The 18,404-nt window shown below is 38.0% G+C and overlaps 1 protein-coding gene across 50 annotated transcripts in view; it reads right to left on the reverse strand.

Annotated features, from left to right (window-relative positions):
* The window catches only part of LOC136826963 (uncharacterized), a 578,486-nt gene that overhangs the window by 252,830 nt on the left and 307,252 nt on the right, over positions 1–18,404 (reverse strand). For all 50 annotated transcript variants that reach the window (XM_067084667.1, XM_067084940.1, XM_067084928.1 and 47 more), the window contains one exon: positions 17,558–17,726. In XM_067084667.1, coding sequence (XP_066940768.1) covers positions 17,558–17,726 — 169 coding nt within the window. The remainder of the gene's footprint in view (positions 1–17,557; positions 17,727–18,404) is intronic.

An 18,404-nucleotide genomic window follows, 5' to 3' on the forward strand; every position in this document is an offset into this window, starting at 1 on the left:
AGAAATCGCACAGCCTAGGACTCAACAACCCTCCTAATCTTCGTGGTTTCATTGGCCGCTTGTTAAAAATACTTTGTATCACTTCGGTCAATGTACAATCTCTGGGTCTTATTGTTTTTTTCCCTCGTTTACATTCTCAGGGAATAATAAAGCGCAACTCCGTAGATTTATTCAGAGGGCACAATGGTTTTCTAATTATCTGTATCCGTCTAATTAGCGTGTTTATTTATCGCTCTAATTATCCAACTCGACCCTTCTCTCTTTCACTTCGGTTTCTCTCCTTGGAAATTTCTTCATTGTTTGGGATATAATCCCAACTCCGTGGATTTATTTACAAGGGCATCCGTTTTCTCATTTAAGTCCATCTCATCATCGTTTTCGCCTATCGCTGTCTGTCTTTCTCATTATCTCCTACTCTCAACCTCTTTAAAAAAATGTCTTCATTTTACAAGATTCAACCCAACCCGCGGACTTATTCAAAAGGCTATGTACATCATTGTCATGAACCTTATTACCCAATTGTTATATTCTCTGTCTCTGTCTGTCTGTCTGTCTGTCTCTCTCTCTCTCCTTCGTACACACACACACACACATATATATATATATATATATATATGGATATGCATGTGTGTGTATATATATATATATATATATATATATATATATATATATATATATATATATATATATATATATATATATATATATATATATATATATATATATACTATATACTATATAATCCTACTGATTCCTCCTAGTGATTTCTTCATTTTAATGTCAAATGTCACAATGATAATTTAGAAAGTGACTAAAATATGTCTCCTATTTTATTACTTTTGGTGTTTCAAATATATAAATAGAGAAAATTTTTTGTATGTTTCAAGATATACAAATGAACTTCTGTAACGTCATGAAAAAAAAAAAATTATGAAAACTGTAGAAAAAGAAAAGTTTACGGTGACAACAAACCTCCCATATTGCTGAGCATTTCCCCCGGGTCTCTTACCAAATCTGGGCACTTGTGGCTAGTCACGGGGCCTTGGTAAGGTTTTCGTATAGTCCCCACATAACCAAAAGCAACCTCCTTGTCTGTGCTAATAACTTTACGCAAAAGGAAAAGGAAGTAGCGTCTTTATCACAACTGCAGCGTTTAACAGAAATACAATGCAGATAAATTGTTATTCCTCAACAGGCGTAGTATTCTGCACTAGCCTGTGTTAAAACAGACATGTGGTCAGTTTTACCTTTAAAGAATTGAATATGACTAATGCGGGAGTCTGGTAAAGCACTTTCTTCTTCTCTATCGTGATATAAAGAGTTGACTGAATGATTAATGGCCCGATTGACTTTCGTTTTCACTAAAAATTTGCAAGGCGCTGTGTTTTAGGTACAAAGCCTTGACCCAAATTGACCGTGGCCAAATGAATCTTTAGAGAAAGTTCAGGCCCTTAAAAACAAAGTAATGCCTTCAAAGCACAAACACTGAAATCCATAAATTGCTTCAGAAAGGTAAAGGTCCATATCGGTGCCACTGACCGGTTCGTCACCCGTCCCCCGTACACAAAAAAAATACTCATTTATTACCGCAGTCACTGGAAAACTTGATCATGCAAAAAACATTACAGATCAGAGAATCCTTACCATCACAGTCGTCATGGTCAGAAGGTCAAATAACTATCACCTTTCTCTGGAAATTTTAAGTAAAGAGGAAATCTCCCCCTACCAGCTTAAAATGAAGGTACATCTTCTACGTTCAAGGACTTCTTTAACATAAAGTATAAAAGCGGAAAACATTAATATCAGTACTGGGCACATAACATACCATCCGACAAAACGAGTTTTCGATATTATGTAGGACTCTCTCTCTTTCTGTGTTTCTCTCTCTCTCTCTCTCTCTCTCTCTTCCTGTCTTAGTCCCTTAGGCTTCCCCTCTCCCCAACCACCACCCTCTCCATAATATTCCAAGAAACGGTGATCATTATTCTTGTTTTTTCTTCCCTTCCATTCTCTTCTTGTTCAGGGAATCCCGTGACACCTCCCCTTCCCTCCCAACAGCCCTTCATTCTGCCTCCCACAGTTTTATTCTTTTTTTTTTTTTTACCCACACTTATCAACCAATCAGAAAGTGGGAAGCACGGTAAAGCCGTAGGAGTGCCAGGGGTCCCAGATTGGCGTTGCTCGTTCTTGCTATAAACAGCTAGCGAGGGCTTCCTCAATTGTGCCCGAAGGGGGTTAGGGCGCCAGGAGACGGATACGCTCTGGAAAGGCAGCTGCTGGAAAGGCAGCTGCGCCCCATTTTTACAACTTCCTTCTCCATCCTATTTTCAGCTGCTTTTTTTTTCTTCTTCTTAATTTTTTAAAGGGGTATCCAATCGCCATCTTCGTTTCAAAAGCATGCTTTTTATTCATTTTTTTTTTTTTTCCTGAAATATTTATCTATATATGTTCCTGTTCCTCTATAGTACGCAATATTTCAATTCTGATACATGTATATGATAAAACAAATAAAAATGGTATCGAAAGCAGCTTCTAAATATCGTTATCATAACTATAAACAGTTGTAAATCTAGATTTAATTTCCTGTACATGATATAGAAATATTTTCTAAATATCCTGACTGTGTATAGATTTCCCAAGATTCGAAATTAAATACAGCGATTCCTCTCACTTCACAGCAGCAGCATTCATGAATCAGATATTTATCTTCTCATCATCACTTCCGGTAATTTAGGATGGCACTGCTAGCCACACGGGCACCTTCCACCCTTGCAGAGGCCCACTACAGACTGCTAACTACCATTCACTGCTTTAGGTCCAAAAACGCACAACGGAACCAAAGGGGATCCAACGCGGATCCTCTCACTCGTGGGGCGAGTGAAGTCGACTCAGATAAGCAAGAAGTGTGAAAAACACACGAGGATAAAATGGGTGAAATGGTAGTTGGCCTAGTGGTCTCAAGGGGTGGAATGCCGTAGGCAAGGATCCCCAGGAAACCCAGGAAAGAAGGCATATAGATAAAAGATAAATATATCGTGATTCTTGAATGCTCTTCTTTAAAGATGACAAAGATCTTCAGTGATATTTAGAAAATATTTTTATATATCATGTACTGAGTCCCAAATTTTGCAAGAAAAGAGATATATGAAAGTTTTATCACATACATATATCAAAATTGATATATTACGTTCAAGATGCTAAAGTGGACTGAGTTAGAAAAGAGTATGAAAGTAACACCAGCAAGCACTGGCGAGTTCGGAAGGAGGAATAACAGAGGTGGATGGTGGTATATCAAATCAGAGCCATAGCGCTGAAAAATTGATTCCCTGAAATGAAATTGGAGGGCAGCACTCAAACAGAAAGTGAGAGAAAGAAGTGGGAGTGAGTGGGGAAATAGAGCTTATCTAGGAAATGACAAGGAGGCAGAAAAAAACAGATGTTAGTGGATAAAAGTCAATGCAGGGAGAACGGTTACAGAGCAAGTGGATCACAGAATACAGGAGCGAAGTGAGACATGTTGACCGAATGGAACGCAGTCCTCTGTCACTGAAGCAAGCAATCAGATGGGTTGCTGGACGTAAAGTATGATGGAGAGAAGTCTGAATGACGTAACTACTAAGAGTTAATTTGAATCTGTGTATGCCTCTGGAAGTGAATGCTGAGAATATAGGAAGGCAATAATATATATATATATATATATATATATATATATATATATATATATATATATATATATATATATATATATATATATATATATATATATATATATATATATATATATGTGTGTGTGTGTGTGTGTGTGTGTGTGTATACATGTTCTAAGACTGTGACCCTTGAACTAAAAGCAAGACCCAAAATGACACTGCTGCATAGTAATACAGCGATAAATACTGTTGCACTTCCGTGTATTTTTATTTTTATTTTATTTTCTTTTTTTGCTGTATATTAAAAAGTACATCAACGCACTGTTCGAATCATTTCTAGCATTACTTTCTCACAGAAGTTATTCTCAGCTTTAATTTTCCAGTGACTAATTTTCTTTTCATACAACATCATAACACTCACTGTTTCACAGTTCACGTGACTTTATAAAGTTTTATAAAGCATTTTTTGAAAATAATTTTTCTTGGACAATTTCACAGCGCACTTGATATCATTTTTATACATTCACAGTAGTCTGCCCCATTTTTTAAATCTTTTAGACAGTCTAACTGTCGCTCACTCTTTTTTTTTTTTTTTTTTTTTTTGTCTGGTTGATAGTCCTGCAACTCATTTTGATTTTTTGTTTAGACAGATTCTGTCCGCCAGCGCCTTACTGAAGAATGTTTCTAATTTCCCAGTCGTTCTTCTTTTTTTCTTAATTGAAATTCACGGGTCACCAATTCATTTTTTTTGTTTTTTCTCGAATGTTGTATCATTTCCTTCCCTTTTACTTTTTTTTTATCTTAAAAGACAGATTCATTGTCCAACTACTTTTTCGTAGGTAGAAGTGAGAATGATCCAATGTCTCCTCACGCCCTTTTAAGCTTCCAAGCCGTATTCTAGAACGTCATTTCCAGAAGGGAAAAAGTGAACACACAAACAAAAGAACATAAAAATCAATACAAAAATCAAGCAAATGAAAGATGACTGGCCAATATGGATGTAATGTCAACAACATAACAAGCTATTGTTAGGGCGACTTTTTTGTAATTTTTTTTTAAATCTTATCAAAAATCCTTCTCAGGATAAGTTTTCGCTTGACTTTGTTTGGAGGAGTTCGGACAAGACGATCCAAGAGCAAAACATTTCACGTTTAGGATGAGCGAATTGAGGGTTTCCAGGTTATATTACGGACATTTTATAGCCGTGGCAAAAAGAATATGCAGTAATACAGCGAAAATGCAATAAGGGGTGTTACAGTCTAGCAACTGCAAAAAAGGAGAACTGCATTGCGGAGTGTTGCACTATTGCAACTGCAGAAGCAGCTTGATGCATTACTCAGAGTTGAGCTACGGCAAGAACAAAAACAAAAATGCACATCGGAATTATGAGAGATTATTAATTAACTCCCCCAATCTAAGGCTGTTCACTAACGGGTAAGTTCTTCAGTCATGCAGTTTTGCTTGTGTTCTTGCTTCTGTACTACAGCAAGATCCTTCTGTAGCTTCTGTAGTGTCCACTCTGCAGTACAACACATCATATACAAACGCCAGCAATTTATCTCTTACATATAACAAATGGGTTTAAAATAAATCAACAAGTCGTTGAGAACAAACATTTGGCGCTGCTGACCACTGCCAATCAAGTCATAAACTTGTATTCTACCTGCTTATGATTTGTTTGCGATAAGTTCCCAAGGCGTTTATGACACGTTTTACTGTAGTGTAGACGTACCCCAACGTTCCGTTGTGCAGTCTCCCTTTTTGCAGTTGCTGGACGGTGACATTCCGTAGAGCATTTTCGCTGTATTATTGCGAGAACGCAATGCTCGCCTTGCATACCATTTCCGCAGGAGTCCTTCAGTAACCTCAAAGATAAGCTTCAGCCACTTCACACCACACCAAGGCACATCATACGAGAGAGGGTGTAGGGATAAGTGTTGCCAGTCTCATGCCAAACAAATCCCTTAACGTTTGGTCAAGCAAATAATCCGATCCTTCTACAGCAATCGCTTGTAATTGACCGGAGATAATCCCATTGAAGAAGCTCATTTGCGGGTCTCTCTCTCTCTCTCTCTCTCTCTCTCTCTCTCTCTCTCATACACACAGGAAATGACATTTCGGGTCGTCGTTTATTCATTGACCCCATTCCTTAATCTTACGAGTCACCTTCCCCGTGGCCTTTCGCTAATTGGCTTTACTTTATCATGTAATAAGCAAGTATCCCCCTCCCTAGTCGGCCAATAACACGTCCCGTACGTGTAAACAAGCAGACACACACACAGACGCACACACACACACATACACGCTAACATGCGCACATACATACACAGCGATAAATGGAAGGCGGGGACCTTCAATACTTCCTAATTATGGTTTCCCTCCTTCCATTCATTATTCGATGATGCCTCGTGACAAAGACCATTCAGCCTTTTAAGATGAGATAAAGTAATCCTGGAAATCGGGCATAAATCGACTTTAAGACAGCAAACGCAAAAAAAAAAAAAAAAAAAATAATACAGTGGGAAGTCTATGCTTTGTAAGTTAGAGAAAAAAAAAACAAAAATAAGACCTGTTAACGAAACGTGAATCAAATATTTAAACTGAATAACTTTCCTTGCACACCCTCACTGTCAATGATATACTATAATATATATATACATATATATATATATATATATATATATATATATATATATATACATACATATATATATATATATATATATATATATATATATATATATATATATATATATATATATATGCGATGGTTCACATTACGAGTATATATATATTATACTGCGATGGTTCACATTATGAGCGAACCGAGTTGTCCCAAAACTTGGTGAACTTCTTCAACTTGACTGTGTTAAAGTAGTACAGAGGATGTGAAAGGAAAGATCTGCCTAAATTACGGGATATATACTATTTGGACTTAAACTGGAAAAAAGAATGAAAAACCAACTAGTTGAGGGTAGATTTCAGTAAGAACTTTACCCCATACATGATGTTTAGCGTTTGTTAATGTCCAATATGGAAAGCTGCGTATATCTGTCTTATAAAAAGCGCTGCTATTAGGTCCTTACATTAAAAATACTTTTGTATTACACAGGGGAAACGTGCTATACAGTTTACTGAAATTTCCAGTTTTCTAATCATACCTTGGTCTGCCAAACAGTTACAATCTCACATTTTTTCCCCAATTTCATGGAAAAAGTTTCAGAATAATTCTGGGGCATGGTTGTCGGCCTTATATATATTTACACAATTACACACATGCCTGTAACCAATTGGCCTATTCAAGTATTTATGACGTGTATACTGTCTTTCCTGCTCCTCTCTCTCTCTCTCTCTCTCTCTCTCTCTCTCTCTCTCTCTCTCTCTCTCTCACACACAAACACACACACAAATATATATATATATATATTTATATATATATATATATATATATATATATATATATATATATATATATATATATATATATATATATATATATATATATATATATATATATATATATATATATATATATATATATATATATATATATAGATGTGTGTGTGAAAGAAGAGAGAGAGAGAGAGAGAGAGAGAGAGAGAGAGAGAGAGAGAGCTTGCAGTCTTTTCTTAAGATGCTTGCCTTACTTGTAGCGTCAAAATGATTTGACTCCCAGGCTTAGTTAAAACTGCATGAGCAGGTTCCTTTAAAACCCGTGGATGTCAGCTGACCTCAGCAGTAATTCAGGTACCTCATTACCTCACAGTTAGTCGACTGCAAGTGGTCGCACCCAGGGTGGAAAGCAGAATGCGACTGGCAACCTTAACTCACATTAGCCGCAGAGGATTAGAAAGGTATCATCTTGTGTATTCACCCCACCAAAGACTGATGGTCAGGTAAAAGGCTGGAGGTATAGTTTATCATTAATTGTTTAGAAGAAGTTTAGAAAATTTCACGTTGGTGAACAAGGAGCGACAATAAGGCTGTAAATTTAATTAAATAAACGTTATTTTTGATCAGGAGGGATTGTCAGCAGCACATCAGAAGGAAATGGATGTAGAAAGGGTCAGGGTTAAAAATAGTGGGGAAGGGTAATATGGGAATGTGTAAAAATTCGACAAAAGATCATTGACTCAGCATAGAGTTTTGTGGGTATGGGAGGACAGGCAGAATTTTTACGAACACGCGGTAATGGGATGGAAATACGAGGCTTATTGGCGAAAAAGTGAAGATTATTTGAGGTGCAACTGCATGACAGGAGACCATGTACCAGCATGCATGAAAAGGGTGAAAGGCACCAGGGAGAAAGTGCCAGGGAGAAAGTTAGCAACAAATAAAAATAAAAAGACAAGTATTGCAGATGGAGGTGTGAATTCAAATAAGAACTTTGGATAGTTTAACAGTTGTTTATACATCGGAGTGAATACAGGGGAAAGGTTGGTGATAGCGGCATAACACTACCCATTATGCCCGGTAAGTGTAAGGAATAATTTTGAGTGACAGAGTAAGCCAGGTGACAGTGACTGACAGGGGAAAAGTTAAAAGTTAAGTATACCTTAGTTTAACCAGACCACTGAGCTGATTAACAGGTCTCCTAGGGCTGGCCCGAAGGATTAGATTTATTTTACGTGGCTAAGAACGAATTGGTTACCTAGCAAAGGGACCTACATTTTATTGTGGAATCCGAACCACATTATACCGAGAAATGAATTTCTATCACCAGAAATAAATTCCTCTTATTCTTCATTGGCCGGTCGGAGATCCGAACTCGCGGCTGGCACAGTGCTAGCTGAGAACGGAACCCACTCGCCCAACGAGGATCTGACAGGGAAGAACTTTGTTGGTTTACACTCAGGAGAAGTTGTATGCACAAAAGTCTGATACGAAGCACATATGCAATAAATATGAAAATACAAGGAAAAAGTTATATGCAACACACATGGACCTAGAAAAAGTTTATGACGGAACTGGCAGGGAGGCACTGTAGAAGCTGTTGAGGATGTATGGTAAACAGAATAGGTTGTTGAGAACAAAGCATGAATTAGAATATGTAAATTGAGGAGCAACTGGTTTGATGTAAACGTGGGTGCGAGGCCAGTGTGCAGTGTCTCCTTGGCTGTTTAAAATTCTGGATGAAGTGATGCCTGGAGTCAGGGAGAGGACATTTAATGGAGGTCCAAAGTTGTGGGATCAGAATGGTATTGGTTCACAGAGTATGGAATATTTGGTGTTTGCAGATGATGCAGTACTAATGAAGGATACTGGGGAGACACTACAGAAACTAGTAAAAGAATTTCAAAGTATGCCTGAAGAGAAAGCTGAGAGTAAATGTGAGCAAGAGTAAAGAAATAAGGAAGATTGAGAAGTGGACGTAGATAGTGATGGTGGAGGAATGAAGGCTGCTAATTCGTATATGCATCTGGGAGCAAATATCATATATGAAGATAGTATGAGAAAATGAGGTGAGTTACACACTTGATGAAGCATGTAGAGTAACAGGGTGTATCTAAAAGACCGTGAGGAGATTTGAACCGCTTATGGAAGCTATGGCTTGAATGTACTGAGGAATTATAAAAGCCAAATCTTCTGTGTGGGAGTGACGTGTGGAAGTTGAATATAAAAGAAGGAAAAAAAGGTTGAAGCTGACTAGATATACCTTTTATTTGGTCCGCAACAAAAATGGGTGGCTCGAAATTTATAGCTCGGGTAAAGTAGTATATAAAGTTGGCTTAGGTAAAGGACGCATCGGAAGTGTTGGGATAAGCAGGGAAAGAATGGCCTAAAAAGTACAGGATAGATGGAGTAAAAGAAGTATTGGGAAGAGAGGGGCTTAATATCGGTAAAAACTGCGAGAGTTTAAGATAACTGACCTAAGAGTAAGTGTCAGAGTAAGGTGATTCGACGTGTAGTTGATGAGCCTTCTCGGCATATAAATCAAACTGCTAAGTTGTGGAGGTTTAGAGAACATTATTTATGCCAAAAATGTGTGGCAACTTGATGGTTCTGAAACCCTTGTGACTGAAAACTAGAATTCAATGTGTGTGTGTATATGTATATATATATATATATATATATATATATATATATATATATATATATATATATGTATATATATATATATATATATATATATATATATATATATATATATATATATATATACATACATGTTGTTGCTATTACACACGCTATACCAAAAGGGAATTATAAGTGATAAGTGCTTCGTCATCGACACCATTCGAACAGCTGGCTAGTTTAGAAATAATGATAGACTTTGACTACCTAAATAATAATTGTCCATCGTTGTTTCTAAAAACCAGGCACTGGTTCGAATCCCGCCGGTGACGAAGCGCATTCCTCTTGGGTGTAGGTTATTCCCAAGATACGGCGGATTGGACAATGAGCGATATTTGAGAATGAAAAAAAGAAAATGTGATAAAATTCAATATATATATATATATATATATATATATATATATATATATATATATATATATAATGTATGTGACAATAAATTCATACATATATATATATATATATATATATATAATATATATATATATATATATATATATATACTATATATATAAATTCAGAAGAGTAGTGGAAGGAAAGAGGAAGACCTAAAGAAGGATGGATAGATGGTATGACAGTGTACTGCAAATGGGAGCGCTTTAATAAACAGGTAACGCTAGAAGGCGTGCAAATATGAGGAATGGTCCACTGTGTGTGGAAGGAGGTTCGAACGTGTTGTTAATGAACCGTCTGTGAAGGTGAATGAAGCGGCTAACGCCATACAAGTTTCACTTCACACTTTACTCCCATCCATTCAGCGGTATTTTTTAAGAATCTCTGTGACCGTTACGATGTTTTTCTGTTGAAGTTACTTTCTGTCAGTGATGTCGGTGGAAGCGGCCATCTGTTAAAAAAAATAGTTCATACACTTTATCTGTCTGTCTGGACTTTTTCTGCCCGCCCTCAGATCTTAAGAACTACTGAGGCTAGAGGGCTGCAAATTGGTATGTTGATATGACATATATTTATACACACACACACACTCACACTCACAAACACACACACATATATATATATATATATATATATACGTATATATGTATATACATAAGTGTGAGTCTCAGTATGTGTTTTGAGCGTGCGTGAGTACGATTACACGCAAAGTCTAATTCTAATATATTTTACGGGTGTTTGCTAAATAAAAATAAATAAAAAAACTCACGGCGCCATACATCACAACAACATTTTTCCGAACAAACGAAAGCAAGATAAACAGGCTTCAGTAAACTAACAGGAAACTGAATCACCATAGAAGGCGGCCGGCAACCTTTAACCCCAGATAAGAACAATGCGAGTCATAAACACCACGGGATATATGTAGATACATATACAGGTGAGGTGATTTCTGTGAACACCACAGGGGGGAGGGGAGGGGAGGGGAGGGGAACAAGGAAGGGGGGGCAAAGCTCCCGTCGGTGGAGCTGTCGGCACGGTCGATTTTCGCTACAGAATCCCGTACCATTTCCGACCTTAAGGCGCGCACGCCCATTGATTTGTTTTGCAAAGCGCCGTGCGTAATCTGCTTAGAAAACTTGTCACGATTCTTCCGCCTGACGGAGCACACCTGGGCGACCGTAACGAGAAGGGCTCCAAGTCACTGATACCTGAGGACACACCACTATGAGGTCTCCAGGATAAGGGGCCGGGGCCGGGGAGAGAGAGAGAGAGAGAGAGAGAGAGAGAGAGAGAGAGAGAGAGAGAGAGCAGAGGGAAGAAAGGAAGATAAAAGGACACGCAAGGAAACTGGGATACAAGAGTCAAGGATGGCGGGCATTACATAGCATTGTCTCTTTCCGGCTGACATCATCATCATCATCATCATCATCATCACCATCATCGTTATTACCGTTTCTGTCAATGCCCGAACTGTCGTCAGATTACAATGCCCAACGATAAAGCTGGGTTTAGCTAACACTCAGTAACATCAACAGTACAGTTAGTACTGTACGTAACAGCAGAAGAAACGGTAGTAATAGTTCTGTCATTAAGACGATTGTATTGTGAACGAGAATGAAAATAATCTCGACAGAGATTATTTATATAAAGAAAAATACGACTAATACTTGAAACATTTAAGTTGAAATGGACTATACAGCTAATCTTACAATTATTGGTCTAAGAGAAGACACTTTTAGAAAATTATGAAACTATAATGATAACTCTCTTTACGAGCAATATTTACACCGAGGAAGTCTGGGATCACAACCTTACGTCCTGAAGTTCAGTATGAGCTTCACTGAAGGATTTTGACATTTTATCAAAAAGAAAAGTAAAAATGATTTTGTCAAGACCAGGAATGTAATAATCCCTGGCAAAGTATCAGAGTTAAATGTTTTTCATAATACCACAATTTTTTTCACGCGTAGTGATGTTAACAAATGTCAAAAGACAATGTTTAAGTTTAACACGGATGAGTGCCATGTATGTGTCACAAAGAGAGAGAGAGAGAGAGAGAGAGAGAGAGAGAGAGAGAGAGCTAAATATAAATATTTCAGTACTTGAAAGAGGAAGACTAGAAATAACGGACAGAAATGCTAGGATTTATAAGGAGATTATTCAACGGATTAATCAGTTCACAGCGCATTACTGGCGTTGCAGTTGCTTTGGTCATGACCTCCTTTTCGACTTCCACAAGCGAGGGTTTTACAAGACCTGCTTCCAGTCAATGGCTTATAGTTAATTAGAGGGGGCTGGCGAGAGCGAGACCTATTTAATCAAAGGAGAGAGAGAGAGAGAGAGAGAGAGAGAGAGAGAGAGAGAGAGAGAGAGAGAGAGAGAGAGAGAGAGAGGCGCACTGTGGGCATTACGTAACTCCTTTTACTGTACCTCCTTTCGTAATCGCTTGCTTCTACCTTTCTTTCCACCCTCTCCTAACAAACATTTCAGAGTGCAACTGCGAGCCCTTCCCCCCGTTACACCTTTCAAACCTGTTTCCTGTCAATTTCTCTTTCAGCGCCAAGTGACCTCATCGGTCCCAGCACTTGGCCTCTGGCCTACATTTTACACTCCATTCCATTCCAGCACCCAAAGATATTGGCGACATTCTTTAAAATCTAGTATGCCACTGTGGAATGAAGCATTTATTACCCTGACAGCGAGTTGACTTTGTCAAAGACTTCGGGTTAGAGAGAGAGAGAGAGAGAGAGAGAGAGAGGTCTGAGGATGAAGTATCTGGTATTATCTTGTCGAGGCACTACCGATTCCTTTTTTGAAATATTTGACAGTGCTGATCACTCATAGTTGTGACTGCTCCCCCGTCCCTTCTCTCTCTCTCTCTCTCTCTCTCTCTCTCCAACCCGCAGCTTTGACAAAGTCAACTTGTTATCAGGGTAATAAATGCTTCATTCCACAGTGGCATACTAGATTTTAAAGGATCGCGCCAATATCTTTGGGTGCTGGAATGGAATGGAGTGTAAAATTTAGGCCAGAGGCCAAGCGCTGGAACCGATGAGGTCACTCGTTGCTGAAAGAGAAATTGACAGTATAAAAATTGGAAGGTGTAACAGGAGGAAAGCTCGCAGTTGCGCTATGAAATATCTGTTAGGAGAAAGTGGAGAGAAAGATAGAAGCAAGCGATTACGAAAGGATAATGAACAGAAAGGTTCTGATAGAAGGTATCCTATACACACACACACACACACACACACACACAGAGGAGAGAGAGAGAGAGAGAGAGAGAGAGAGAGAGAGAGAGAGACATTCTCTGCCGTTTCTTATAGTAATGCATCATCAACTGGCCACCCCCTCTTCTTGACTTCGCTGCGAGAATTAGGGCAACAAACGAGTAAAAAGGAAGACTTCCCCTGGCCTCCGTACGAATGTCTGTCTCAGCTGGCGAAGTCATCAGCATCGTAAGTCACTTAGTTAAAATCCTGAATGAGAAGACCCACTGAATCACGTTTTTCAAACTGCTTTCCGCGTGTTCACAGATTTCCTTCTATTTACGTTTGAATTTAAACTTTTCAAGTATTTCTGTTTAGTGAAGAGGAAACAGAAATAACGCCAGTTTCACGGATCTTCAAGGCAGAATTTATTTCACTTTCAAAAGCAGTTGTGAACGAGTTATAGAAATCAACGATAAACAGAAGAACCGAAAAAAATGGGGTTAAATGACACTCAAGGAAAAGAACGGGAATGGGGAAAGGGTTATGTGGGAGAGTGAAGGTGGGGGTTGCTGGGGCTGGGGTGGTCCTGACGATGCGTTAACACGTTATTACTCCCAATCGAGCCACAGTTAGGCATTATGAGAAGTTTTTCAATTAAAAGGCGTAAAAGGCGAGAAGTCTGTAGTAAAGTTTGCTAGTTGGCTGTTAACGGAAATGCCAAATGGTATCCCCAGCCCCCTCCCCCCTACATCACCTCCCCAAAGGGGTCTTTCCTTATACCATTCTAGTGGAAAAAGAGGTATTTTTACCGGGACGAGGGAGAAGAATGGGGGGTGAGACGTGTGGAGGAAATGACAAAAGAGGTTAACTTAAGCTAAAACAGGCAAATCGAAAGTTTCGCTTCTTTCATTATTACCAAAAGGATGAACTTGAACGAAAGTTTTATAATGCAAGTTTTATAGTGTCATCATTTTTTTTTTCTAAAATTTCGAGACTTCTTTCAAAACTGACCCAAATAAACGAACAACTCAAGAGTAAGATATTTCCTCTCTGAAACATTGTGAAAAGAAGAAATACATCATTTAACTTTGCAGAAAGAACGAAGGCTGCTTAAACATTACGAAATCGAGAGGTCGGGATTTTTTTATTTCAATTTACAGACTCCACTTTACAATCTTTTTTTTTTAGTTTAAATATATTTTGCAGTCTTGGAAGGTGAGCATTTAATGCAATACAAAAACTCCGGGAAGTCAGAATATAAAACTTTTTCATTATTAATGCCGTAGTATTTCCTGACCGAAGGCATTCACTCCAGTGGGTCACTTATAATCAAAAGTTACCGGACGCGTATCCCCCCGAAAAAAGCGGGACGCCATATCTTAAAAACTAACCATAGAATCTTCTTGAAAATAATCTCAATATGTTTACCACGCCCAAAATTCTCAAACTTTACAATCTTGAGCTATCCAAACCTAACCCAACCTAATCTAACCTAACCTTGAGACACTTGTAAAAAAAAAACCGATGCATAATCGTCACAGCAGAACCATAATAGTTGGGGGAATATGCTTACTGGACGTTACCAATCAGACTCTGATTTCAGTGGGTACTATGTATTATACCTGCATCAGAATCTCCAATTACATCATCATCATCATTAACGTTTTTAAATCTTGCTCTCCTCTACCGGGGGGTTACACGTCTAATGAGCTTCCCACTTTCTACTGCGCTTCTCCGCTTGGAATCCTAACTGTTCTAGTCTTCACCACCTCTTTCTGAGACTATACGTGCCATCACAGAGTCGGTCAAGGTTTCAGATAATGCTGGTAAAACATATTCTAGGAAGGGTTTGCAAAGAACTGGATCTGACGTTGTGTTGAATATAACAAGAATGCCTCGCCCGATATTGTTTTCTCTTGATTTTAACACCTAACATACGGATCGGTAACAGGATTCAGGGAAATACGTTATACCACACAAACGCAATGGAACTGAAAGAGAACACTAATAAACGTATACTTCCTTCGGATTAACAATCGTACATATTTTCTCTCGGAAATTACGAGCTAGACAATGGAATTTCTATGTATCAACTTCTAGCATAAAGTTTACTTCAAAATAAGTTGTTTCAAGACAATTATATACAATTTTTCTCTATCTTCTCTTTGCAGATAATAGGGCTGAAGCCATCAGTGAAGAATGCAAAAAAAAAAAAAAAAAAAAAAAAAGCGCCGAGTTTCTTCCCCTCAATCAGACCTCTGTACTGCGTATAATCAAAGCCATCGAAAATAGTCTATCTCGCGGTGATCTCAGTATAATGCTGTTTGAGCCGCAGCCTTGCTTGAAACTATAACCACTGCCAGTGGTGGCCTTTCCTACATCGTTGCCAGAGCACGGTGATTACGCTAACAACCTTAAATCAAATAAAAACTACTGAGCCAAAGAGGCTGCAATTTGGTGTTTTGATGATTGGAGGTGGATAATCAACATACCAATTTGCAGCCCTCTAGCCTCAGTAGTTTTTAAGGGCGGACAGAAAAATGTGGATGGACAGACAAAGCCAGCAAAATAGTTTTCTTTTACAGAAAACAAAAAAAATGGAAGTTGGGGGGAGATCTTATAACTTACAGAGGTTACTTAAAAGAAAGGAGTAGGTCAGAGACGGCAATATTTCTTTAGACTTCTTGCTGAAAACAAAAAAAATTACAAATATCAATTAAGTAAAATCTCATTTTAGCCATACGAACTACCATCGCCTAATTAGTAAAACCCATTGTAGTTTTGCAAGTTTTACTCTCTCTCTCTCTCTCTCTCTCTCTCTCTCTCTCTCTCATTTTTTTAGACAAGAACGTCATCTTTCATTAAAACATTTTTTCGTAAATCTTACAAATGTTTGTGTATCAATGCAGTGGATTCACGCTCTGGTAATGAAGTTACTTACAAAATCAAAGGTTTCTTTAATTATTTCAGAAGGAAAATAAAAGTACGAGTATATGCCTGATCGCACCGACAACAAAATTCTTAAGAGTAAGGTTAGTGTAAATAACCAATTTCCTATTAAGAAAATGTGATGGAGGTGAACTCAATGGATTGTTTATGACAAGACATTACCGAGATACATCAATGTCGGGAACGTATGTATGTATGTAAAATATAAATATATATATATATATATATATATATATATATATATAAAACATCAACATTTAGAAAAAATTATCATAAAGTCCTTAGCGTATTACTTGTCCTAAACCCTACTACTCCTTCCACCAACCCCCCCAAACTAAAAACAAGCAAAATACAGAGTATTCACATACACCTGAAACAAGCAGCTCACGCGCGCTCAACCTCATCCTAATCAAACAAACGCCTCATGTCAATCCTTTGAGTAGTCCAAGGCATTTAAATAACTTTCCAGTCTTCTAAAAATATGCTAACCTGGTATCTCCCGGTCTCTCTCTCTCGAAGAATAATTGCAACGTGCGATATACAAGCAACCTTGACGAGATAAGTCGTATTGCTCGTAAAACATATTCTAGGAAGGGTTTGCAAAGAACTGAATCTGACGTGTTGAATCCAACAAGAATGCCTTGCCGATATAGTCTTCTTTTGATTGTAACGCCTAACACACGGATCAGTAACAGGATTCAGGGAAATACATTATATCAAACAAACACAGTGGAACTCAAAGAGAGAACTAATTTGATGTATACTTCCTTCGGATGAACAATCGTACATCATTTTCTCTCAGAAATTATGAGCTAGAGAATGGAATTTCTATGTACCAACTTCTAGCATAAAGTTTACTTCAAAATAAGTTATTTCAAGACGAGCATATAAAATTTTTCGTTTTCTCCTCTTTGCAGATAATGGGGCTGAAGTCATCAATCAAAAATGATAAAAAAACAATTAAAAATGCGCCGACGTTTCAACGTCTAGCATAAAGTTTACTTCAAAATAAGTTGTTTCGAGACAAGCATATACAATTTTTCGTTATCTCCTCCTTGCAGATAATAGGGCTGAAGTCATCAGTCAAGAATAAAAAAAAAAATAAATAAAAAATGCGCCGAAGTTTCAACGTCTAGCATAAGTTTACTTCAAAATAACTTGTTTCATGACGACAAGTACACCTCATCCACACCAAGTTGACCGGCAGCTTTCAAGTAAATCTTACCTGTTCACTATTCAAGTCACTTTCGATCAAATGAATCTTTTCCAAAATCTACATACCTGGTATCTCCTGGTTGGTTTCTCGAAGTGCGAAGTCCCCTAACATCTCGGCCACTTCCCCGGGGGTGTCGTCGGGAGCATCTCTGGACAAGTCGACGCTGTTCTTGCTCATAAGTCTAGAAGGCAACAGTGGTCCCTCGCCAAGCAGGCTTGGGATCTCGGCGGCAGCCTGCAAAGAAATCGAGAGAAAAATAAATTCATTTTTCCTCTGTTAAAAATGTCTAGGATAATTCTCTCGCTCTCTCTCTAGAATTTACCTGCACGCTGGTGTTGTTTAATTCAATTATAACTGAACGCTGCAAATCGTTGCCAATTTTCCGCGCTTCCTTACATGATTTCTAAGGTTATACTTTTTCTAGTAATTTACGAGTGCGATAGCACCTGTTTCCACTCCATGTATCATGATTAATAAGTGTAATTAACTATACTAAACACGAAGAGAAATACATCTGTTTTCAATTGATCAAAACTAGGCACCACTTTCCGTTAATAAACTCATTTCTTTACTCTTGCACTTCCAAGAAAATAAACAACAGTTGCGACAGTCTTGTAGTTTTTATAAAAAAAACCAAAGCCGTCGACTTAACGAATGAACGGAGCAAGGCCATAATCAGAATCCGTGAACGAAGACACCGATTGGTAAAACATACGAAACGAAAGATAAATGAAAAACGTACCTAGAGCAAGAAATCCCTATATTTTCTCCCTGTGCGAGTAATAAGGCTAATCTCTCGTACGGATCTTTTTTATCCACTTTTATCGCTTAATTTCATCGGCAGTTTTAAATTACGATGGCGGGGGACCACCGCGAGGTAACTCTTACTTTATGTCGGTAATCAACAAGACT

This window comes from Macrobrachium rosenbergii, chromosome 3 (assembly GCF_040412425.1).
Source record: "Macrobrachium rosenbergii isolate ZJJX-2024 chromosome 3, ASM4041242v1, whole genome shotgun sequence".
NCBI lineage: Eukaryota > Metazoa > Arthropoda > Malacostraca > Decapoda > Palaemonidae > Macrobrachium > Macrobrachium rosenbergii.